Here is a 24,355-nt window from a genome sequence, read left to right on the forward strand (position 1 = left end):
CCACCCATAGTAAAGATTGCTTGCATTGGAATATCTGGGTTTGGAGAAAAACACATGCACATAGATTTTTTGAATATACATTGTCTTGGTTCCATCAGGAAAAAGAGAGAGTGATTTGCAGCAAGCTTTTAATTGTGCCAGTTTTTCCTGTGATAATTCTTCTTTGAAACCTGTGAGCACTTATTTCAAAGGACCTTTTGATAATGAAGATGTTTTGTGTCAGGGTAACCAGCTGTGGTGCACAGTCAGGAAAAAGAAGGTGTTTAATAGGGAAGAACTTCAATGCACGGACTTCACAGGGAGATTTAAAACTTCAATTTTTATTAGCACCAAATATCAAGCAAGTTCCATGACAACAAGCTGTACTTCCAAGCTGGTGAATTACTTTGTTTAGGGAAAGTGAGTTAGTAATTATATGACATATCAATTCAGTCTACGTTCTTTCTTGTGTTTGCAAATCCATAATTCCTTCTGTTGTGCACAGGTCTGAGTTCAAAATTTCTGTCCTTCCCCCAAAAGTAGGAGTGTTTTCAATCATGAGGTTTTGAGGCAACTCTTGAGAAACCATAACTTAACTTCTCACCAGAAGAGTCAAAGCACCTCTAAGGGGATATATTACTGTTTCTAACATATTTGTGTGTCCAGTTCCTGCAGCTGAGCTTACAGCATGAAGAATTTACCCAGAAAGTTTGCCCTGTACTTCCATATAGCCTCCCTGTTCAACTAATGCCAACTTGGCTTTCAAATGACATTAACAGAGGGGGCCATCGGTGGGGAGGGAGGGAGGGAGGCTGTGTGGTGTTCTGAGATTACAACAAAGCTTTTGGTGGCTTTGACTGTGACAAGAAACCTGGGATTGGATTACAGAGAGAGAGGTGGAGTTCCAAAAAAGCATTAGAATCAGCTCCACGCAGGAGTGCTCTTTACCTGGAGTATTTACAAATGCTTCATTCTAATTGAGTTTGCAAACAGCTCTAACTCCCTTAAGGGTGGGAGAGTGTTTGTTCCTTGAGAAATGACAGCCTGAAAATGAGAGATCTGAGAATTACACAAACACACTTTTACACTATTTTTTTTTTTCAAGAATAGATGTTATCTCGAACAGTTGGGCTGCCACAGTACAAACTATGGGGATGCATATGCTGCCCCAGTCACCTTAAGAGTGCATGGGTGCAGGTGAGCATTTCAAAAGAAGAAAAATATGCATCCTTTCTAAGATGAGGCATTTTTTTAACCTCAGTATCCTGGGTGCCTATTATTCAAGCTGAGATATATCAGAATCAGTTAATTGCAGCTGATACAATAACACTGAACAAGTTTCCAAGGTAAACTGGATTAAAAAAAATGGAAAAAGAATCCCTGCAGCATTAGTCTGTCTGGAGCATGCTGAACAGCCAGTAACAGTTCTGCTTGGTAACAGTGCTTGTCTAGCCATTTGCAGGCTTGCATCAAGGAACTGAGGACATTAAGAGAAATTCAGATTCAGTCACTACATAAGTCCAGAACCAGAATGCATTAATTTCTGTCACAGTACTTATTCTGCTCTATTCTGTAGACACTGTGGTCTCCTAAATCAGTATCAAACCTGAATTTCGTAAAGCCATGTAATGTGTCTTACCATTGGGCACTAAAATTTATACAGTCAAACAACTGAATCCCCTCCACATTTGACACACTGGGTCTGTGAATGAGGATATATTTTTGTGTGCAGAAAAGCAGATTTAAATGGTGGAGGTGGAAGGGCTGGAGCAGTGATAGACTTAAACTTAAGGGCCAAAGAAAGGCATTTGTGTAGGAGGGAGATAATGAGGTGCATCTGAATAGACTTCAAGAAACCAGTTCCCAAAATCCCTGTATTTGTCCAGTAAATTTTAGTTAATCTTTAGGATGAATGCTTTACACCTGAAACTCTTGTCACTGTCCATATGAGACATAGACACATGCAATACACATTAACAGTTGGGAGTTTTTTATGCTGTACTTCCCTTTCTATAGATTTTTTTTCTATGTGTTTAATTATATACAGTTCCATGTTTTATATTGTTGCCTGTGATTTGAACTATACTCTTTAAAAGCAGTGCCATAGGAATATAAGGGAAAGTTTATAGTGGATAATTATCCCATCCTTTCAAATTATTCTTTAATTGCAAGTACAGGGAAGTCTCTGTTGCACAATTCTGTAGTAACAAAATATTTTGCTCTGCCTAAATGATTTCTGCAAAAAAGATACCAGGGACTTGTTTGAGAAATCTGTTCAAGTGATCAGCTATTTCTTCATTAAATACCCTCATTCTAAGACAGAGAACTTCTGTTTAGCTGTCTAACACACACCGGTGTAGATTTGGCAGTGAATGTTTTCTGGCTCTTGGAGGGAGTAATGTAAACTGAGCTCTTCTTGAAGGTCAACAAACCCTAGGATTTCTAGTGAACAGACAGTATTTCCACAGGGCAACAGTTTATTACATGGGGAGACAAGGAAGCCTAGGGGAAAGTGACCTATCTTAGGTGACTAATGGGATTTCAGAAAAACAGCCTTTCAAATGGCATTTGCCGGATGAGTTATCAATGACAGATTTCTTATTTGTTTGGGGTTTTTAGCATGGTAAGATAAGAAACATAGTGCTCTGTGTTTTGCACTTTTAATGTGTCAAGACAAAACTTTGGATGAAACTTCATAAGCTGCCCATAAATTTCTTTGAAAATTATTGTCATGCAGACAGGAAGTACTTTGTTTTACACAGCCAGAATAATCAGCTAAGCCTGATATTTCCAGGTTGTGTTAAGTGTACTTTGGGAAAATAGCAGATTGTGGGGTGAAATACTCATCTAGTCGTTGATTAAAGTAGGAACAGCTCTGTCTATGCCAACATGTAGTACAAAAGCAAAGATAGATGGGATAGCTACTGGGGGAAGGTACACTGGGCTTAGTTGTTTGAAATAATGGGATCTTAAAAATCAATAGGGTACTCAATTACCCAGGGTTAAGCTCTACTGGAAAGGCAAATTAAGCTGTAAAGGTAATACTGCTGCTCTGAGCCCACGTATTTCTGTAAGCATCATTGTTATCATTCCTGAAGTACAGAACCAATGGTGAGTAAATGAAATTGAAAGGTAACATGTTAAAATTCATGTAAGAATGATTATTTAAAATGCAACATGAAGAAATTGTGAAATTCACTGCTATACTGCAAGACTAAAGTGTAAAGTTTCACAAAGTCAGAAAGGGATTAAAGATAGATGTGGTTGATGAGACCATCTAGTGGTGCACTTAATGGGATTGAGACAATTCAAGTAATGCAAACATCTCTCCTAAAGTGAGGGAGCTGTAAGAAACTTCCATCAAATATGTGGGTTATCCCTTATGATGCTTCCTGCAATAACCTCTAAAACCTCTGGGTCTCTACTTCTCCCATTACATTTTCAAAAGTACACTTGTGCTGTTGTTCCAAATGCACAGTTTAGAGGCAATTTCACTTGCAAAGGTGTTTGATGTGTAGGGTACAAAAATTGTATAAAAAAGGCAGTGTTAGACATGACTGCATATAACATACCTGGCTAACCAGCCATTCTTCTGATCTGACACAGTACAAGTTCCTAGTTGTTAAATTAAAAAAACAGTCTGTTGTTAATTTTTTAAGTTTTACTATGTAATTTCTGAATGTAAGCAACTACCTCAGAAAAAGAGAAGTCCTTTTATTTCAAAGTTATCAGCAACAGACAAGTTGTGAACACAAAATAATTTGGTTTGGGTCTGAGTGGTTTTTTTTAACACTAAACCTCATCTCCCAGTGGTTTCTGAATTCTTATTGACTACCACATAATTTCAGGTTGCCTGCCCTTAAAAGGAAAGAGAGGTGTACATTCACCTGGGAATAGGTAAGCCACATAAATAATAATAATAAATTTGTAAGAAAGGATAGGTCAAACCAAAGGTAATGAGAAATGACAAAGAAGTAGAACACTGTAGGGTTTTGTTAAATTGCATACAATATGTGTGTGTTTACTTGCCCACACACACATCTCTGGGTCTGTAGAGAATCACTGTTCAGCTTGTAGTGCAGTTGCTTATAAAGAATACAAAAGACATTCTGTTGTAAACTTTAAAGAATATTTAATAACTTTTAAAAAATAAAATGTATATTTTAAATTTTGTTCTTTATATGAATGCACAAAAATGTACCATTGTAATTGCAGCAACAAAATCCAAAGAACAGAGGAGACTGCCCACTGTGGTAAGATACCAGTGACAAGGGAGGAGAATTCACAATGGAATCCAAACCAGATTTCCCATGGCAAGTCCCAACTGGTTTTCTAACCGTCTAACTCAATATCTATGCAGATCATTTACACTTAGCAAATTCTTGCAGATAAATTAGAGTAAATAAAGAGTCTGGGTTTAAAATAAATCCACAATCAACTGCTGGTTTCTGTTGCTTACCTTTGGTGCCACATTTATAGCACAACACTGAAGCCAAGGGGTAAATGAAAGTCTTTGTTACTTTGTCCATGCTGACAACCTCCTGTCCTACCCTGGGAAGGTGTAAGAGGCAGCCCAGTCACTTGTACTTAGTGTGACCAGTTTATCAGTTTGTCAGAAGTAAGAGTTTGGGTGGATTCCCTTAGCACCCCTATTGCTGATGCAAGACAAAGGATTTTTACAACTTCTCTGCAGTTCCTTTCTCTCCATATTATAAATCCTTCAATGCTGCATTTAAATGCTAATTATTGATCAAAGAATAAACCTTTATGAGTTTAATTTGAGGGGGGGGGGAGACCAAAGAACTATTCACAGAACAGAAATTGAATTTCAGTGATTGTGCACTGTATGATGAAGAGCTAAGTAATTCTCTTGTACAAGTAATAAGATTTGGCTGCTAGTGACAGTAGAAGAAAATAAACCATATTCTATTAAATATATATTTTTGGGTTTTTTAAAATAATTGTGAAAATGAAAAAGCCAAAAGTATATTGGACTGAATCTAAAAAGCTACGTCCTGATGTTGCTGAATTCAGTAGGTTCAGTCATATGCCCTGTGCCTTCATATCTTGTTATTATGCAGAAACAGCAATGAGAAAAAATTAGGAGTGCTCCTTTATTGCCTTTGGTTCTGTCTTTAATTTAAATGTATTGAGTCCTCCTTCATGTTTAAAGATAAGAAGTCACAATAATATTACAGGCTTTACTAAAAGTGACAAGATACTAATAGAAGCAATTGGAATGACTTCTATGTTGCTCTGCCTGCATTCAATATCAGCAGCCTTTCAAATGGATATTATGTACTACAGGTTACTTATATAAAATCAACAAGTTTAATGTGTAAAATGGAACTGTTTTTTTTTTTTTGGCTTTTTGTTTTTTTTTTTTAAGATTGTTGCTGTTACACATCACAAAATCTTCTGACCTTGTCAGCAGAGAAAGGATGCAGTGATCTTAAGAAAATGTGGTAAGTCTGAGGCTTGTTATATGCAGTGTGTTCAGAGGTATGAAATTGGATTGTGCTGGTAATGCTGTAAGCACTGTAACAGCTGTTTGGTCTGTGTGGAGAGAGTTAATAACATCAAATATACAAAATAGTCCAGTTCAAATTATGAACAAGTTGCAGTAGCATCTCAGTTGGTAGTGGAAGAAGAGTATTTTTAAAAAAAATTATTAGCAGCAATATGTGATCTGGGTTTTTTGTTTTGTTTTGTCTGCTTGGGATTTTTTGTTTGTTTGTGGTTTTTTATTTTGTTTTTTCCCCTAACTCTGTTTTTGTTGCAGTGACTGGGATCTACAAAGTGAATGTTGCTTATACTCTCTTTAGGTACTTGTTTTTAAAAACCAAAGAAGTTTATTTTGTAAAGACACTTAAACTGTGGAAAATTATTAGAGAAAACCAAAAAATGTGACTTGTCTCCAGTCTGCTTCTCATATTTTGTTTCCACTGAAGCTTCAGCTGAAGTCTAGAAGCATTCTCTAGGAGCTCAGCACGTATCACTGTGAGACTCACAGAAGGGTTTGTGATCTTTCTTTTCCTTACACCACCATCAAGCAAATTGATGAAAGTTGCTCTCTGTGGGAGTTCTGCACAATGGTTTGCTCCCATCAACTGAACCATCATCAGCCTGCTGTCTCTGTGTTAATTTTTAATGGCAGGGATCACTACAAATAGACTTGTCTACCTTTTATCTGTCTCAAAAAAAAAAATCAATGTTTTATGAATGTATTCATCACTGTGTCACGCTGCTTTTCAGTGGTAGAAACTCAGAGTTGTCAGCAGAAGCATCCCTGTGTACAAACTATAAACCAAGGCAAGACTAATGGTACAGCCAACCTGGAATTGTATCTATGCAGGTTAAGAAAAAAACAGAGTGGAGAGAGGGAAGGAACAATCTTACACCATCTTTTGCTGAGCAGGACAGTCTGCAGGTCAGCCTGGGCTCAAGAAGCAGAGAGCAGGGACACTGTGGCAATTGCTACACAAGTCAGCCTCTTGCTTTGGAGTACAGGGCACCTGTGTGTGGGCTACTTGCCCAGTTTGGGTATGTTGGGTCTTGTTTGCATGACAGTAAAATCCTTCAGTGGTGGGGAGGTTGCTGTGATAGTGATTGGAAAGCCACATAAAATGCACACAAGTAATACATTACTTTTATCTTAGCCTACACAGGTAAATGCCCCACAAGAGTGAAATTTTGGAAGATAATTGCTCTTTTAAACACCAGACTGTCTTAAGCAATTTCCCAGAAAATATGGAGTATGCCTGAGGGTGGGAAGACTGCAGAAAATCAGCAGAGACAAAAAAAACGCCAAACCTGTCAAATAATGCAGGTCCAGAAAAGGGTTAGTTATGGGTGTAAAGGAGATTGTTCAATAGGCTGTGATTTGGCAATTGCCTTTAAATCAAAGCACTCAATATGTCACTCAGAGATGAGACCTGCTGTTGTAAGCAAGTAACTCTCTAGGAGCTTGATGCCTGCTTCCAGTCTGCAGGAATGGCTGCACTCATCTTCCTGGGAAAACACAGCTCCATGGTCAGCTCTCTGTTCTAAGTGACAGTGGCTGAGAGCTCCTCAAATGCTGGCTGAAGGGAGCAGCCCATCTGCATTGCTCTGTTTGCCTGTTCCCTGCTGTGTCCTTTCCCTGGGGTGCTTCAGCTTCTCCCTGGCACACATGCACGACCTGGAGCTGTTTGCTGGCAGGGAATTATTTGTTTGAACAATAGGACACATCTGATTTTTAATCTCATCACCAGGAGATGTGCATATGAGGGTACAACATCAAGTACTTCAGTTATCAATGTGTTGTTACCTGGTTAAGGAAAGCAATGGTTTTGATTTCTGCATATTTCTGTGATACCAGGATATTCTAGAAAGGGTGGATTATATTCTAACCAGCAACTAGGCGAAGGAAAATGCATCTGAAAAAGAGCACTGAGAAGTGACTCCAGTTCTAACTGAGACTGATGTGTCTTGGCAGTTGTCAGTGTGAAGCTAGGAGGAAAAAAAAGGTAAGCATAAAAGCATCTGAAATCTTAATAACTCTCAGAAAAATGAGCAATGTGTGAAAGATTTTTCCTCAGTGAGGCAAACTCTATCATACCTGCAGATGATGTTATCCCAAAGTAAATTAATGAAATGGTGACATTCAGGGAAGGAACAGCTGACAGCTTTGTACACATCTTCAAGCATGGAAATGAGTGATATTTTTTGGCAGACTTACTTGAAACAAGGATGATAAATAAAACCATAGTAGACTGACAGAGAGCCCACTCACGAGTTGTTTACTGAAACGAAGATACAGCTGAAAGTAATTACTTGTTTCCCAGAGGTATAAGTGATAGTGCCTTGTACAAGAAATAATACTTGGTTATTTCAGTTGGAATGTAAAATAGAATAGAAAGGTTTCCTCTTTCTGAGGTTAGATGCTGGGTATTTTCACCTCCTTTCAGAAAAGTATGTGTTTATGAATGTAATATATATATAGCATATGCAGTCAACCATCTATATGCCACTGGCAATTAGGAAGTGAGGCAATGTCCAATATTGTCTTCCATTAACAACCAGGATTTTGCTGTACAGATTCTGATTAAAAGCCTGACTTTGCGGCGTGTAAGATTAAAAATACTCCTTTTAAAACAATGTATTTCTGAAGATGATTCTCTCCTGGCTACAAAATCATCTTGAGACACTTGGAGGCAGGGCTGCTTGATCTTGACATTTAGTTGTGTGCAAACTGTAGTAAAATTACAATTGCATTCAGTCCTAGCTACTCTGTACCTTTTTGCTGAAGAACATTTGTTTTCTATGTCCTCTCTTCCAGACTGGGAAATGTGGGAAGGCAGCCTGGCAGCTTTTGCAGAGGTTGCCTCAGTGCCATCTTTTCCTAACAAGGGATGCAGTCAGCCCCTTGTAAGCAGCCTCTCTTGCCTTGCCACAGGCCATGGAAAAAGAACCATTGCTTTTTTGGTTTTCCTCTGCTTAAAGACAAGGCTGCTTCTTACCTGTGCCAGTTCAAGTACTGACTTCTTTCTTTTCTTCCTCCTTCAGTAAAGTGGGGTGATTCACAAAATCTTCAGAAAGATAGCATTATACACAGTTTATAGTACAAAGTGGGGGGAAAAAAAGGTCAGATGAATGAGCATGAAGGAGATTTCTCCTGTGTCCTTTGGAGGAGAAGCAGAAAGATTGGGAATGGTATCTATGCACAGTAGGTGTCTGCCTTGACTACCTGACAATACATGGTCATTGCAAAGGTGAGTCCGAGAATCTAAGAGAAAAGAAACAACAAACAGTTGTTTTTCAGTAAGTAAAAACCCCCTATTTATTGAAACAATAAGAAAACAAGAGAAAAGCATGACACTACTTTTGTTCACACACGGGAACACATGTCACATACTGCTTTTCCTGTCTGTTCATGTCCTTTTTCTATTCCTAGAGTCTGTCTGCCTTTTGTCCTTATCTATATTGCTGTCTTACAGAATGAACAGTGAGAGTAGGGGAGAGTTGATTTCTCCATCAAGGGCAGGCACCAGATACTGGGAAGAGGTATATTGAAAAAAATTTGGATGCCTTTTGCTTGAAAATATTGTACAGTAGCAATCCACAGCTATGTGGGTACTCTGTGGGTGTCCCTGTAGCTGTTGTTTTGAGAGACATTGGGTTAATCCCTGGCCCTGTGGATGCTGTGGTTTACTCAATACTTTTCCAAGTGTATGTGTGTACAAGTCCCTGTGGGGGAATCACTGGAGACTGAGCATGCATTAATCATGGCCATCAATGCCTCATCAGCAATGGATGTGTTTTTCTACTCAGCCTATTCAAGAGAAGCAGCAGGGAGGTGGGGGCTCTTCTCCCATCTAAGCACTGACCTGTTGTGCTGCCTCTGGGGGATTACTTCATCAAAAGGGGATGGGGGAGAGAGTCTTATTTTCCTTCCAGCTGAAGTACCTATGTGAACGTACTAAGTGCTTGTTACTTTCCAACACCACTGTAAGAGCTGTCACTGAAATGAAGGTCTGCCAGGTAGAAAATTTTAGGGTATGAATTCTGTTTTAAGCACTTAATTTGGCCACTTCAAATTTAGACTTTACATGAGTAATAGTTCCTGTTAATGAGTACTTTAAAAGAATATATGAATACACACAGACAATTATATTTATGAAGAAAAAATGGCTATTAAGTTGTTAATCTTCCTCAAGTCTTACTCTTCTACAGTGAAATCAGATTATTAGGTTTTTGGTGTACTGTTTATAGCAAGCACTGGCTTTTTGGAAGTATCCACCTTCAGGTAGAGCTACGTAATGAAACAGTGGTGGCTGAACTCGGTTTATAATTTGAAGCATGCACGACTGAGGAAGATTCTTCTGTTGCATGTGCTGTTATGCCTTTCAAATTATGTCATTGTATGATTCTCCAAGATGTTTAACATGAAAAACTGCCACATGCTATGGGCCAGAACACAACTGAAGCAGCAGCAAGAGAGAGGACCCAGTTCACTTTAGGTGACAGTACACAAAAACTTTTGTCATCAGGTAGATTCATTCACACCAGGCAGCTGGAAGGCAGACTGAAGATCTCTTGTGTTCTGAGGTGTTTTCCCTGCATTGCACAGCATTTACTAGGCACACGAATTTGTATTTTTAAATTGTTTGAAGTGCTTCCTCCTGTGCAAATTAGCAATGTCTTTCTGTCAGAAAGATAATATTGTCATAGAAATTTAATATATTTAGGGTATTTATGAGAAGGACTCTGACCATGGGCTGCTGAGGATTTTTAATGTATCCTTTAAGGATACCCTAAATGTTGAATGGATGCTCAAAAGCTGGTTTTGTTTTTTAATCATGGTAATATATTAACAAGAGTAATAAATTGCCTGTCTGCCATATGATCTGCTTTTTTTCTCTAAGCATATCTGCTTATTATACTGGAACAAACCCCACAACTCTACTGAATTTGGGCCTGTGAAACATCAGGCATTTGCATTAATGAGTTGCAGCCAATAAATGACATATGAGAGAGTAAGATATGTGCCATTCTGCCTAATCTGTCATTATTTGGAATGTGAGTGGAATACTGATCCCAGGCTCACTCCTGCTGCTGATAGTGGCATACTAGGCAAATTAAAAGAAAACAAAAACAACCCAACAAAACCAAACAACCATGAGTTAATTTGCAGTCACATGGCGTAAATTAACTTAGCAATGCCATCCTTTGTGTTTGCATGTCGAGTGTGAGAGAGGGAGAGCTGGAAACTAAAGCTAGATTTTCACTGAATTTAGGAAAGGGACTTTGAACAGTCTGAGCTCCAGCACAACTTTCACCTGTGTATCTTCATGCTGTGCCACTGGTGCTTAAACTGGAACAACCACAGCAGGCTGGGTTAAAGGCACAGGCACATAAGAGAAAAAGTGATGGACAACAGATTCTTCTCTGACCAAAGTCACAGTGGAAAGGACTGCAACTCGAAAATCTGATAGGCAAGTCTATGCCAATCATAGTAAGGGAGCATAGGTTTATTGGCAGGGTTGACTAATGGACACCACATCCTGATTTGTAATTTACCCTGGCCTGAGGGATGAGGTTGAAGACTTAAGCTGCCTCTAGACTATGCTGAAGTTGGCTATTTAGCCTAAACCCTCTCTGGAGAATAACTGGATAAATACAAGCACCATAAACGGAGTTCATCCTACTCTGATTAGGTGTCTGGAGTCCAGTCTCCCCTCCCAAGTCCAGTTTCAGTCTTACATAAACCACTTGATATAGTGCCAGCTCTTTGCAGTGCATCATAAAACACTGTGCAGTGTTCCTAGTTCTGTGCCTTGTACACAGTATTTTAACTAAAGTAAAACTGAAAGTACTTAATTTTGCATGATGGTAGAGGAAAATTCTACAACATTTAAAGCCTGTTTGAGCAGAGTATATATCTGAATCTGGGGTGACTTAAGTTACAATTAGTTAGGATTTGAAAATTGATATTAAACTGTACCTGCACCATAGCTGTGCACAATCCGAAGATTCCCACTGCCAGTAAGTTTTCCTGGAGCCATACTTTCACAGTTTCATAGCAAGGCTAAAAAAGAAAACAAACCAAGAATATTGTATTGGCCATAAATACAGCTCTACTCTCCCAGGAATATACAGCCAGAGAAAAAATGGATCTCACCTAGCTGCTAGGTAGCCTGGATTATCATTTCAGTGCTGGAGCAACTATAATGTATTTTTGGGTTGAAGCTTGAACATAGAGTACTAATCCCAGTGACACAAAAAAGTGCACCTCCAAAATGCTGCACGAGCACTGATCCATATAAATCCAGGCAGTAACTAAAAATAGTGTGCTGGTTTTGGCTGGGATAGAGTTAATTTTCTTCACAGTGGTGGGTATGGGGTTGTGTTTTGGATTTGTCCTGAACACAGAGTTGATAACCTGGAGCTATTTTTGTTCTTGTTGAGCAAGGGTTACACACAGCATGTTTTTTTGGTTTCCCTATTGAACTGTCTTTATCTCAACCCACTTTTTCTCCCTTTTACTTTTCTGCTTCTCCCCTTGATCCCACTGGTGGGAAAGTAAGCAGGCAGCTGTGTGAGGCTTAGTAGCCAGCTGGGGTTAAGCTACCACAAATAAACAAGCACTGGGTTTGGGTCCTCTTTGCCCTCTAAAACCCAACCAGAAGCAGTTAGAACCTTACAATGAGGCTTTCATTTTCTCCACATTTCAGGAAAATAAACCTTTCTTATAATACATACAGACACATGAAGCCAAACAGTCCCAGTGCAAGTGGCTCAGTAACTGTTCCTGCTACACATGGACCCATTTCATACCATTTTCCATCATTTCAAACTGCAGTATGGGCACTCTTCTGTTTTTTTCTTCATGCTTTAAATTCCGCAATAGCTGTAGCCCAATTTTACTAGTCCAGTTTTGGGGAGGGTGGAATTGGCCCAAGTGAAACCTTTCTTTAAATAATAATGTCTGTAAGACAACCTTGTGCAAAAACAGGGACCCCCTGTCTTGTAAATGTTCAAGAATCGTTCAAACTTCAGTTAGGAGCTTTTACATATGTATAAAGCAAGAACTGTTAATGCCCATCAGAAACCATAGGGTTAACCTGCACTGATTTTCCTACTACCCTGAATAAAATAAAATAAATAAAATAAAAAATAAAATAAAAGAACTTTTCAGTCCTTAAATTAAAAAAAAATTACCTGGAGCTACTCAAGAAGTATAAGGAAGCTGTGTTTGATGTGAACTCAGCCTCTGTGAGTACCAATCTATGCACATGAAATCTCACTAGAAAGTGGCCAAGAGAGCTTTACTCATTGTCTTCCCAAACCATTAGAACCAGCAGAACTTAGTTATAATTCCACTTCATCAGGTGGCCTTACTCCACACCCCTCCTGTGTAATTGCACTACCTGTAATTAGCACAAAGAATTGCTGAGCTAATTTCAGAGACATATTTAGGCTCTGACTATCTGTTCCAGAAAGATCTTGCTGAGGCCATTGCAGGGAAATTATCCCATGGAGTTTTGAATTTGATTACAGGGAAGTACAGAAACTCAATGCAAAAAAAAAAAAAAAAAAAAAAAAAAGAAGAAATGCTGCTGGCAACTCAGTGGAACAAACAGTTCCCACTCTTCTCTGCAGTGGAGGCCCGTGATGAGAGCTCCTGGTGGCAGAAGAGTGCTCAAGACCCTCACAGTCCTCTGGCCTCAGGCGTGCCTGGGCTGTGATAAGCTACAGCTGCTGCTCCAGGGCCTGTGTGTGCATGAACCCTTTGCCTTTACTGACCCCAGTAGGTGGGACACTAAAAAGGACATTCCTGCCATGTCCTGGCTTGATGTCACTAAGTCTGTGCTGCAGATCAGTGTTGGAATGGACCTGTCTGCAATGTGAAACAACACCTTAGAGCCTACTGAAAGGAAACCAGCTCATCAAAATAACTAAATAGGGGGTTTCCTTGGAGGTCAAAGGGCACAGTTCAACAGGAGCCTTCTGAAAGCACCCGATGAAAGGTAAATTAGGACAGAATGAAGTGCACAGCTTATCACCTGTCAGCCCTGCAAGTGACTACAGCCTGCCCTTCACCTGGGCTGCAAGGCAGCTGCTGCCGTGTGCCGCTACTCACCGCTTTCCACCAGGTCCCTGGGGAATGGAGCCCACAGTTCTCACTGAATTCTAAGCAGCAGGAGTCTGGCACCCGGGTTGTGTTGTACACTTCGAACCAGTCCGTGTAGTTGGAGACTCCACAGCATCTGAACTGGAAGAAGATGAACCGAGGTGATACCATAAGTGTGATCTGCCACTGACTTCTGCCTGTTCTGACCTTGCCTCCCAGAGCCTGATATCCAGTGCATTTTGATTACACCAGCAGAGGCTTTAAATTTTAAAGGAATACAGAACTTCCTCAGCTTTACCCAAACAGACCCTTTTCTCCACTCTTTTGTATTACATTTAAATATGGTCTTATATGCAGCTAATGTTGATGCAAGAAGCAAAGGCCCCTATTTGCAGTGGGAAGATACTGCAGGAGCTGAAACTGGAAAACCTCAGACAAGTACTGAGATTGAGTTATTGACTGACCAGAATTATAACAGTTTTTTGCAGCTTGTCAAGAAAAAGGATACAGCTACAGCACCCAAGAGATGAAGACACTGGGATCTTTACTGCACACTATTTCTGGGATCATGCTTGGAGAAAACCAGGCAAATATCTCATTAAGCTTTTAATTACTAATCACCTTTGAAAGTCTTTGCCAGTCAGCAAAAGGTGTATTTCCTCTCTTCTCTCTATGGTGCAGTTCTTTAATGTCATCATCTAATGCTGCTGTAATAATTGTGTGTTCTAATAGTTAAGTGTCTGCCTACAGCCCCGGCTAGCTCTCAGTCTGGGGCGAGAGGAAAAGGGAACCGGGGCGGGAGCGCGGCATACAACGACACACTATGTGCACAACACTGCAAAATTGGAAGGTCTGTTTGACTTTGGTAGTGGGATGAAAGGTACAGAAACACAGAGTGGTAGAGGGAATGGCTCTGTGGCCATCTTCCCCTTGGGAACTGGTATGTTCCTGTGATAGGAAATAAGCTAGGACTCATTACCATATAGATGTATACACCATCTGTCACCATTATGCAAAAGTATGAATTTGTTGGGATTTAGACACTTTAGCACCAGTGAGTAAAACAAGACAACACTGGGCTGCAGAACTGCTCTCTGCTATTCACAGTACCTCACACTTTATCGGGGCTATGCCAGCCACCTACCTAGTCCCAGAATTACTTGCCAAGATCTTATTTTTTAAAATGTGATTTTAGATAAGGCGGAAGAGTATTTTTTGCATCCCTATAGAGACCAGTTCTCTTGTTTCTGGGAGACTCATAATCATGCAGACATCTGCATCCCTAGGGCCAAAGACCTAATTGAGATCCTGATGTTTACACTGGCTTGAGAGAGAGTTTTCCTTTGTTTTATAATACATGTAGAGTTCAGGCTGTATTAGAGTCATAGTGTTCAGGTCTTGCTGCACACACAAAATGTGCCACTTCAGACCTATAGAGGGCAGAGGTGTCACATGCTGCCTCATGCATCTTATGATGCTTCAAGCACTCAGAAAGTACTCCTTGATAGAGACATTTCAGTAGTCACAGCAGAGTTTTTCTTCTGTCAAGGAAAAGTCAGAAAACTTTCCTGGACTAACATCTATCCTTCCTAGTTTCTGCTCCAAATTTTGATTTGGTCTGTGGCAGGACTCAATCGTCCACTTGCAAATGTTTGATTTTTAAGTTCACAGGCTTCATTTTCTACAAACTGACATGAAACTAGAAAAAAAGTTTTGTGCCTTTCTTTTTTTCCTATGTTCCTGCACAGAAAACAGGAGGTCCATGTGTAACAGGTCCCAAAAGTGAGTAGGAGCAGCCTGGAATACATGGCATGCATTTGAGGAAGGCTGGTTCATTTGGAAATCTAGCAAGAAGAAGGTCTTGCAGGCTGTCATCATTAGAGTCAGGAGGCAGCTCTTTGATAGACAGCAAGAAGTGACAGCTTGTAAACAGCAAGCCTTAAAAATGTGGCTCATCTGTGATGTAGAGTGTGCAGCGGTAAGGGCTGAGACATTTGAGTGATGTTCTGGCCAAACACAAGTGACACAAGTTTGCATAAATCAGAACTAGACTCCTTCTTCCCATAATAATGCATGGCTGAAGGTGTCAGTCTGACAGACTAAGGAGATGAAGATGTAGCACGGGTTTTGTAGCCAAGTGCTCACTAACAGGTTGAGGACAGCTGCTCCTATGGGACCTGTGAAGCAGGAGGTGGCTAGGCCATGAGCTAGGATTGGGCCTCCAAAGAGTAAAAATTCCTGGTAAACCACAAGGTGAGAATAGGAAAGGATGCAGTTGCAAGGATGAGCTGCAGTTGGACACAAACTGCCTGCCCACACAGATTCTCTGTATAAGAGCACAGAAGACACAGCAACGGAAGAATGGGCTAAGAGAAGTTCAAGGTATAAATAAAGGACATAACACAGGATCAGTGGTCTTAGGACTGGAAGAAATAATGTCTGTAACTATAAATGGAAGAAATATCTTTGGAAGACAAAGGAAGGATGAGCAATGGGATTAAGCAGTGGATGATCCATAGCCCTAATCAAGAGGAGGTGATGAATACAGCAGAGTTCTAGCACCACAGAGACCTGAGAGTGCAGAAGCAAGGGAAGAAGCACTGCTCAGTGAAGGCCAAGTGCTGTGACTGGCATCTCTAGGGAGCAGGGGCAGTGATCCATGCTCAAAGATGCAGGAACAAGGAAACGAGCAGCAATGGGATTGAATTGGTCACCAGTTCAGATCCAGCAAAGGGGTCCACTAGAAGCCAGAAAGGCAGGTAAGCTGAGAGCTCAATAAACTCAGAGACTTCACTATGGATGTCCAAGTAGAAAAGAGAGAGTGCAGGAATGATTTTGGATCATGTGACAAGCAACTGATTGATGCAGCTGAACAGTAAGCAGCCAAATTATTGAGGGAGATGAGGGACCATTAGAAGAAAGGGGAATACGAAGGACTTAATATTTATAGAGTCCTTTTAGATTTGAGAGCAGTGTTCTCTTGAAAATTGGCAAGGTCTTTAAGCAGGGATAGTTGGAGACAGGCCTACACCTGGAGGATGGAGAAAGCTCAGGGCACATGAAGGACAATATCTGTCACCAGCAATTTGCTGTAGCCAGTCCTACCACAAAGGTTGATGTTCTGCCAATGCCAGGCATGAAAGCATTGAAGAGTCAATTCTTTCTACAACCACATTCATTTGTTGGTCACATTTATACTCCTGTCTTCTTCCCTTCACAAGTTTGCCTAATTGCTTAGTTCTGTTCCTACTTTCAGCATTTACATTTTTTAGAAATAATTACAAACTAACAGTGCTTACTTTGGAGGACCCAGACTAACAGACATTAAAAGGGAGTAATCTATTTTAAAAGTTTCTATCTCAGTGCAACAGTGTAACTCCTGATAAGGAATTGGACACTTGTACATATTTTACATTATTCCAAATATTGAAGGCTAAGTAGGCCTTATCTTCTTTGCCAAATTCCTGCAGAGTCAGTCAGGCTGGGATAGGGTTCGTGAAAATAAACAGATATTCAATCCTTGTTGCAGACAGTTTTTTAGCAAAGCCTTGTTTTCTGGTTTTGTGAATGGGGCAAAGAACTAGAGACAAGGTAGGGAGCCTTCTATACACCTTTTTCCTCCATCACTGTAAAAAGTGGTGAATAATATAGCTTTGTTCTAAAAATCATGTTTAATGGGTGGTTTGGATTACTTTGGAAGTAATTCTAAAGTATGCCTTGATCCAATAGAATCAATGACTTGGAATAGGGAGATGGGTCAAATTTCTTCTCAGTTACAGTGGTCTAAACAGACACGAAAAGGCATTACACAGCAGCAAAAGTGAGCTGAATTTGCTCACTTTAGTGAAGCTAATAGGTTTTCTGCATGCCTCTCGAATTACTGCCCGCTTAGTTAAAAGTAGAAGTGTTCAAATATTGATCACAAAGATGTTGGGGATGAAGCAACATTTTAAAAATTAATGCCTGTTCCTCATTTTCTAATGATCTCCACCTGTGACTTTAACCAGTCCTGGTGGGTAAGGAGTTTAATGCAGTTCAGGATAACTTACCTCCTGAACTCAGAATTTTAGTCATGTTTGAAAATCACTTTGTAAGCTTTCATAGTCTTCAGTCGTGACACACAGAATTCATCTGCTTGTGTTTCTGATCCTTTAAAGGTTTGAAGCGCTATTGAGAAAGGCTGAGAGTTTGGTTAGCTGAAGGTATTAAAAAGAAATCAATAGAATGTTGTGATTTGAAACAGCTCCCTGACTTAGAGGCTTACTAGGACTGCAAAATGAGTCCACTGCCTTTCCTCTCATACACTTAGCAGGTTTGCAGGTAAACCCAGTTTCCATTACCAGTAAGGTGAGCAGCTCAGACACCAGCCAAAACTGCAACTTCCTCTTAAAAGACAGGCCCTGTTTTTCCCTTGTTTCCCTTGAAAACGGTAGGTTTCTGTTAAAAAGAGGAAAACCATTTCTCAAGGCACAAAGGCTTTGGAAAAAAAAACCTTCCTCAGAAGATGCTCAGACCTTTGACAATCGCCCCTCACAAGTCACTATGTGCAGTGGGCATCCACACTCCCCGTCAAAACTCCCCTCTGATCTGTGATTGGCCAATCCCACAAAAGTCAAATGCCATCTAAATGTGATTCCTTAGAAAAACTTTTTCCTCCTTTTTCAGCCAAAGCTGCCATACACAGTAGTACCTAATGAATGCAGGATGGGGATGGTCTCTATCTTAAATCTTGAGAGAAATTTAGAACTATGCCAGTGTGTCAAATTTACTGCTTTAACCACTGCTCAGATTCTGAAAAATACTTTTACAAAGAAGGGAGTGCAAATGCAGAGGGGACAAAAGGCTCATTATGATTTCTGTTACTGTCACATTTTTTACACAGCACTTTTATTTTGTGAGAATGCTGTTTTCCATCCACATACAGACACAGCCCATGGCTCAGTGAATGATGTCTTCCATCAGGAAAAACTCTGTCCTACATGGCATCGTGGTTGCCCTACTGTGGATTTTTGTTGTGAGCCTTAAGAGACAGAATGCAAACAGCAAGCCTGAGCTGGGACTTCCCTTGCAGAAAATCCCCTGCATCACCCTAATCCTCCAATCAGTGATTACACTCTACTGATTAGGGATGTAAGAGATAATGATTATTACACAAAAACCCCCCAAGCTGGCATTTAGATAGTTCTATTCAACTGCAAAGTGTTTTACATAATTAACCATGATGGGATTGTCTTTGCTGCACCTCTGCAATAGTCTATTCCCACATAGTTTTGAAAGACACATGTGAGAACCAATTATGCAGAGTGGCAAAAATGGATCTGTGGGAGCTCTTTGCTGTTTTCCTCAGTGCCCAGCATGGGGAGCACAATGACTTTGACACTGTGGTGCTGCCAAGCAGGCAAGTGGTAATTTCACTGTGGCCATGAGAGGACGATATCCCCTGGCTGTACACAGCCCGTGGGGTGGCATTTTCTTGTCATCTTTTGAGCTCCTAGGAGTCAGCTAACATGAGTTTCATCTGAAACTTATAAGGAATTCTTTAAACTATAATGGGTTTCAAGACCAAAGGAATTACCAGGGTAAATGACCATGATCAACAGCACTATGCAAACCAAACTATTGAGTCCTGCCTCAAACCTAAGCTGGTCACTGAACGTGACCATTTCCTTCAAGCCAAAAGCCAGGTCTTATTCTTTAGAGAAAAGGAATCTATTGTGCTGCTGTACAACAACATCTGACCACCAGATATGTCTAATTTGAGTTTTTAGCTCTTGGATCAACTACAGAGCCCTTTTCTCTCACAACACTTTTTCCTCACTGCTCTCTTTTTAAAAACTGCAATCACATCGCTACCTGATCTTTGCCTGTTTATATAAGGTATTTAAAATTTCTCACCATAATGTCACTTTCCAAAATTATTTATTACATCTTTTCTGAATCAAATCAACTCATGAAGATTTTGAAAAAATGTGACTATATGAACTAGACATTGCATATATTGCTACACCTATTTTACACAAAGGGGAGAAGAATTACGGTGTTTATATTCCATGAGACCTCCAAAAACTGCCTTTCCCCCAGCCTTTGCTATATGCTTTTAAGAGTTCTTGGGGTGTCACTGAAAGTGGATTAATACTTAGTACAAATATTTCAGTATTAGTAGTTTTTACTACATAAAATTAAGTTACTGTAAAATAGTAAAATTTGTAATACTGTTGGATATAAGCAACTATATTAAAAATCTTATCTGTATTTCACATGGCTTACTCTCAAGCTAGCACCACCTAATGCATTTGTTTTGTCAGTAACTGATGCCTTCTCATATTTGATATACAGGAAAAAGGAAAAAGTATTGTAAGAGGAAATTATTAACAATATTGCAAGATGTTCAGGCCTTATAAAGGTAAGTGAAAGAACTTTTCACATGAAGTTGTTGGGATGCAGGACTGAAATTGGCTTCTTTCCTGGACCTGGACCGTTTGTCTTTCACACACAAAAGAAGGCAACCTACTGCACTCAGCACAGGTCCTGCAGACCCAGAGATGCACAAAGAGTTTGGCCAATCAGTTCTTTTGTTCTGTTAGTGATCTCAAGGCTTTCATGTCTCAGATAGTTTTTAGCAGCCTGTTTCTCCTATTACCTTGTATTGTCCATAAGAGGAGACTTTGGGAGCAGTGGGAGAGGTTACTGTCTTTGATCCACTTAAGACACCAGGCAAGACTAAACCCCTCCTGTCTGTACCACACTTGCACCTCTGGAGGAGAAATTCAGAAGTCTATGCAAGATTTTTTGAGTGAAGCCAAGGCAGTGCAAGTGCTTCTGCTTAAAACAGGAGAAAAGCTGGAGCACTTTACCATTCAAGAAGCAGAGAACATGAAATCACAAAGAGCACCCCTCAGGAGAACTGACTGAATATGAAACAAGTATAGAGCTAATAAACCTGAACTGTCAGTGATGGTGTTCCCTCAGACAAGGACAGAGGAGAAAGCCAGCTACAATGTTCAGCAGTCCTTAGCAGATGAACACTGGCAGAAGGCTGTCAGAGAATCAGGACAAAGGAAGAGCAGTGACAACACAGCAAAAAGCATTCCCAGTCCACCTGTGATGGAGGATGATTGAATTCTGCTGGGGAAAACGTACTGACTGTAGGAGGAGGTTACAAACACCAGGCTCTGTTTCCATTTTGACTCACTAGTGGGAGCAGTAGTAGCAGCAAAAGGAGACAGAACAGAAATTAAAAGGTGGTTGAAGAGGTTCTTTCCTTTTATGCTATTGCTCTTCATCCCAACATAAGCCACCCCTTTGACTTTAAAGAAAAGTTATTGCTTGTTTCCTGTCTGACCATTTCCTTCACAATCCACATAGCACAGAACTGCATGATATTTAGGCATCAACTTAGTATAACATTAGTATAGCATTCTTCTATAAGTTAATATAACATTAGTATAGCATTCTTAGTATAGTATTCTTTTAAAAGGAAGATATTTTCTGTCAAAGGAGAAACAAATAAAAAATACTGCTTGTTACAAAAAGCAGAAAGTTTAGTTGCTAATGTGCTGATTGGGTGACAGACAGAGGGTGACTTGGGATTTGGAGATTTTGCACCCAGAACATGTTGTTACAGAACCCAGAAGGTAAAGAGGAAGAGGTTAAAAGAGAGAGCTCAGACTTACATCTGTTTGAATGATGCTCCATGCATTAGTGAGGCCAATATTTCCATCTGTCCCATACAAGTGAAGTCCTTTCTTCAGATCCCGCTGAGCATACTTGTCAATCTAAAACCAACAACAAAAGACACAGAACTCAAAATTTGCTGAGTACATTTCAGAATCAAAGAGCATGGAGTGTAGAGCTGTTGGACAATGGTCCTGTACTGAAATGAATAAAAGTTTAACCAAGTTTGTAAATAACATAAGGAGTTCCTCTTCTGAGTTTATTCACAGAGACCTTTAATACATCTTTTCCCTTCTCACATAACTACCAAAGTACTACAGGGAGACTGGATACAGTTTAACCACATTTTTACAAATAAGCCTATCTATGAAAATATTCATCTACATATAGTGTTTCCTTTTAGTTTAGTATATTTAATTGCGACCAAGAGCATTAATGTGTACTCCTCCATACTGGAAAGCAGACAGACATGGTGCATGTCTAAAATGATGTAACCAATGCTAATTTTGAGTTAATGGATGCAGCAAAGGTACTCTGCTTCTGTCATACACTTGGGCTTCACTTCTGATTTGTGCAGTCAGAATTGTTTTCTGACTGCAGCTGCAAAAAAGGTGGATGCAAAGAATCTTGCACAATGTAAAAGAGGAATTTTCAACCCACTACATCATAACTATCATGGGAAAAATATAAAATTACTCAACAGTATGACTCTACAAAAATACTATGACCTCAACAGCTCACCACGTCCAGAAAGCCTCTGCTGTATGTGCTGTGTGTGCAAGACTATGCTTGATCTGTCCAGTTCTTTTGTTTCCTTCCTGAAAGTTTACCAGCATTATGTTGAGCCAGTAATAAAAAAGCTTTGAGGCAGTAAAAGAAACAGCACAAGTTAAGATTAATTACCAGTTAATCTCAGCACCTTAACTATAATGCAAGACCTTTCTCATGGATGCCTTCCTTAAACAGTAGGTGCTGTGATCCCTCTGTAATTATCATGTAAGCTGCTTTTGGCTTTATACAGAGATTATAGTCACTGGTACATTAATTAGAAGAGAACACCAAAGCTGAAAGCTGTCATTAAATTTGGAATTAGTTGAGAAAATTACAGGCAATAAGCGATAAACTTATGTGTGCTGGGGATTCCTAGCATTCATTTAAGAATTAGACTGAACTGTGTTTCAGCTCTGCACTTACCCTCAGCTCCCTGTGTCTCAACTGGACCTGCTGTGATTTCCAGCAGAGCCAGCAATTAGGATGGAAGGGCATGGTTGTGATGCCAGTCTCAGAGAGGCTTGGAAATTTAGGTAATGTCCTACAGAGGCAGTGAGGTAAATTAATTGTTGAAAAACTAATTCTTATTCAGAAACTGACAGAGGTGAAGAGAAACAGAGTAACTAAGGGCAGGTGGGGACAGAAATCCAGCAAGGCGATCTGTTACCTTGAAGATGAAAGAGAAAGGTTTATTTTGAATATTAATTTATTTCACTTGAGACTATCTGCCCTGTAGAGTGAGAGAGCTACACACCAGCCTTAGGTTCATATCAGCACTAATATGGAACAAGGGCGAGAACAGCAATTCTTATCTGAAGGGTAAATGCCATGTTAAAAGGATGCAAAATGCAAAGTTTCTGCTTCCTTACTCAAGTTTTGCTTTGCAATCTTGACATCCTATTTGGGATGGATATTAACATCATGATAATTTATTAACTTAACATTCATAGAAGATCAAGAGAAAAGTTTTGTTAGTCCATGTGTGCTTTAGCATGGTCTCAAGAGATTGTGTCACCAAGCATTCCTGATCGTCCTTCTACCTGGAGAAGCCTCACTAGCAAACAACTTGCTGAGGCTTTCTCATAAAATTAACCACTTTTCCTGCACAAAGAGTGCAAAGCCTTTATACTGGGAACACAGCTGGCATCAGAGTTCCATATTTCCTAAACCGAGTAACCAGCAGAGCATTAGTCAAGCAAACAGGCACTATGTGACCAGTTCTCCCACTGCTATTTCAGAAAGCCTCAATATCAAGTCCTGCACATGGTATGACCCATCATTATTTGTTGTTTTAAAAATTAAGTGCCTGCTTGAATCCTGCTTGGAAGAGGATGTAATGTTTTTTAGAATCCCACATCACGTGTGTGTCTCATTTCCTTTTCTCTCTCTCATCTCTATGCAGGCTACAACTTTGAAAGAGGCAAACATGTTGTGGAACAGTACTGCCAGATTGTTTTACCTTTTTATTTCATGTCCACTGACAGGCAAGGCATCTGGAAATACCAGTTTTACACATATACACACAGTGAGAACTTGATGTTGATTTAAGTAATGGTAAAGATAAGATTTTACACAGTTCTGTTTTACTAAAGTTTCCATCTGACCTTCTAATTAAGTATGCTGTACATACAACAGTATGCTGCTCTGTGAAGAGCAGCTGCTTTAAAATATCTTTGTCACAGAGCTACTCCCTGAAGCATTCACACTCTTCTGCTTACACTAGGGTCAGAAAGGTGTTGATCAAACCCTAGGAATAACCTTGTACAGAAAAACTGAATTTGTGGGTGGCAACTGGGTTCCAGGAGAAAGGGGGAACAGGGATCAGCCCTTGGCCTCCTGGCACTTGTGTCCGCAGCTGAAGCACCAGCAGGAAGCCTCCACCCCCTGTGTCCCCCTTGTTTCCATTTGTTATTAATGTGTTACCTTGCATGAATTAATCAGTGCTGATGTAGCCTTGGACTTCCTAAGAGGCCAGACAAAATGAAACAGGAGGGCTGCTCTCGTTCCCACTGTGAGGAGCTCAGGCTCTACGTGCAGTCCTATTAAAAGCACATTGACCTCTGCTCAAATAACCTGTGTGCAAGGTTATAAGATGGATATTCTTCCTGCAGGTGAAGCACTGCTTGAAGCTCTAGACATACAATTCCTACTGGCTTTGACTAGAGAGAGGTAAGTAAAATCCAAGGCCTATTTGTGGGGCGCAGCTGTCAAGTGGTCTTCCAGGTCCTCCTGTTTCCTTCTAACCTCAATTCTTTTCCTTCCTCAAAATATTTTTAGAATAACAGGAACTTTTCAATATGCCTTTATTCTAATTGT

At 40.0% G+C, this 24,355-nt stretch overlaps 1 protein-coding gene across 15 annotated transcripts in view; it reads right to left on the reverse strand.

Moving 5' to 3' along the window:
* Positions 1–300: 300 nt before the first annotated feature.
* The window catches only part of TSPAN4 (tetraspanin 4), a 430,007-nt gene continuing 405,952 nt past the window's right edge, over positions 301–24,355 (reverse strand). For all 15 annotated transcript variants that reach the window (XR_014955985.1, XM_085581605.1, XM_085581598.1 and 12 more), the window contains 4 exons: positions 21,268–21,369; positions 13,604–13,735; positions 11,465–11,548; positions 301–8,746 (listed from right to left, as the gene is read on the reverse strand). Coding sequence is in view for 14 of the 15 variants with exons in the window: in XM_085581605.1 (XP_085437731.1) it covers positions 8,678–8,746; positions 11,465–11,548; positions 13,604–13,735; positions 21,268–21,369 (387 nt within the window). In the remaining variant the exon portion in view is untranslated. The remainder of the gene's footprint in view (positions 8,747–11,464; positions 11,549–13,603; positions 13,736–21,267; positions 21,370–24,355) is intronic.

This window comes from Lonchura striata, chromosome 5 (assembly GCF_050655825.1).
Source record: "Lonchura striata isolate lonStrDom1 chromosome 5, ASM5065582v1, whole genome shotgun sequence".
Classification (NCBI taxonomy): domain Eukaryota; kingdom Metazoa; phylum Chordata; class Aves; order Passeriformes; family Estrildidae; genus Lonchura; species Lonchura striata.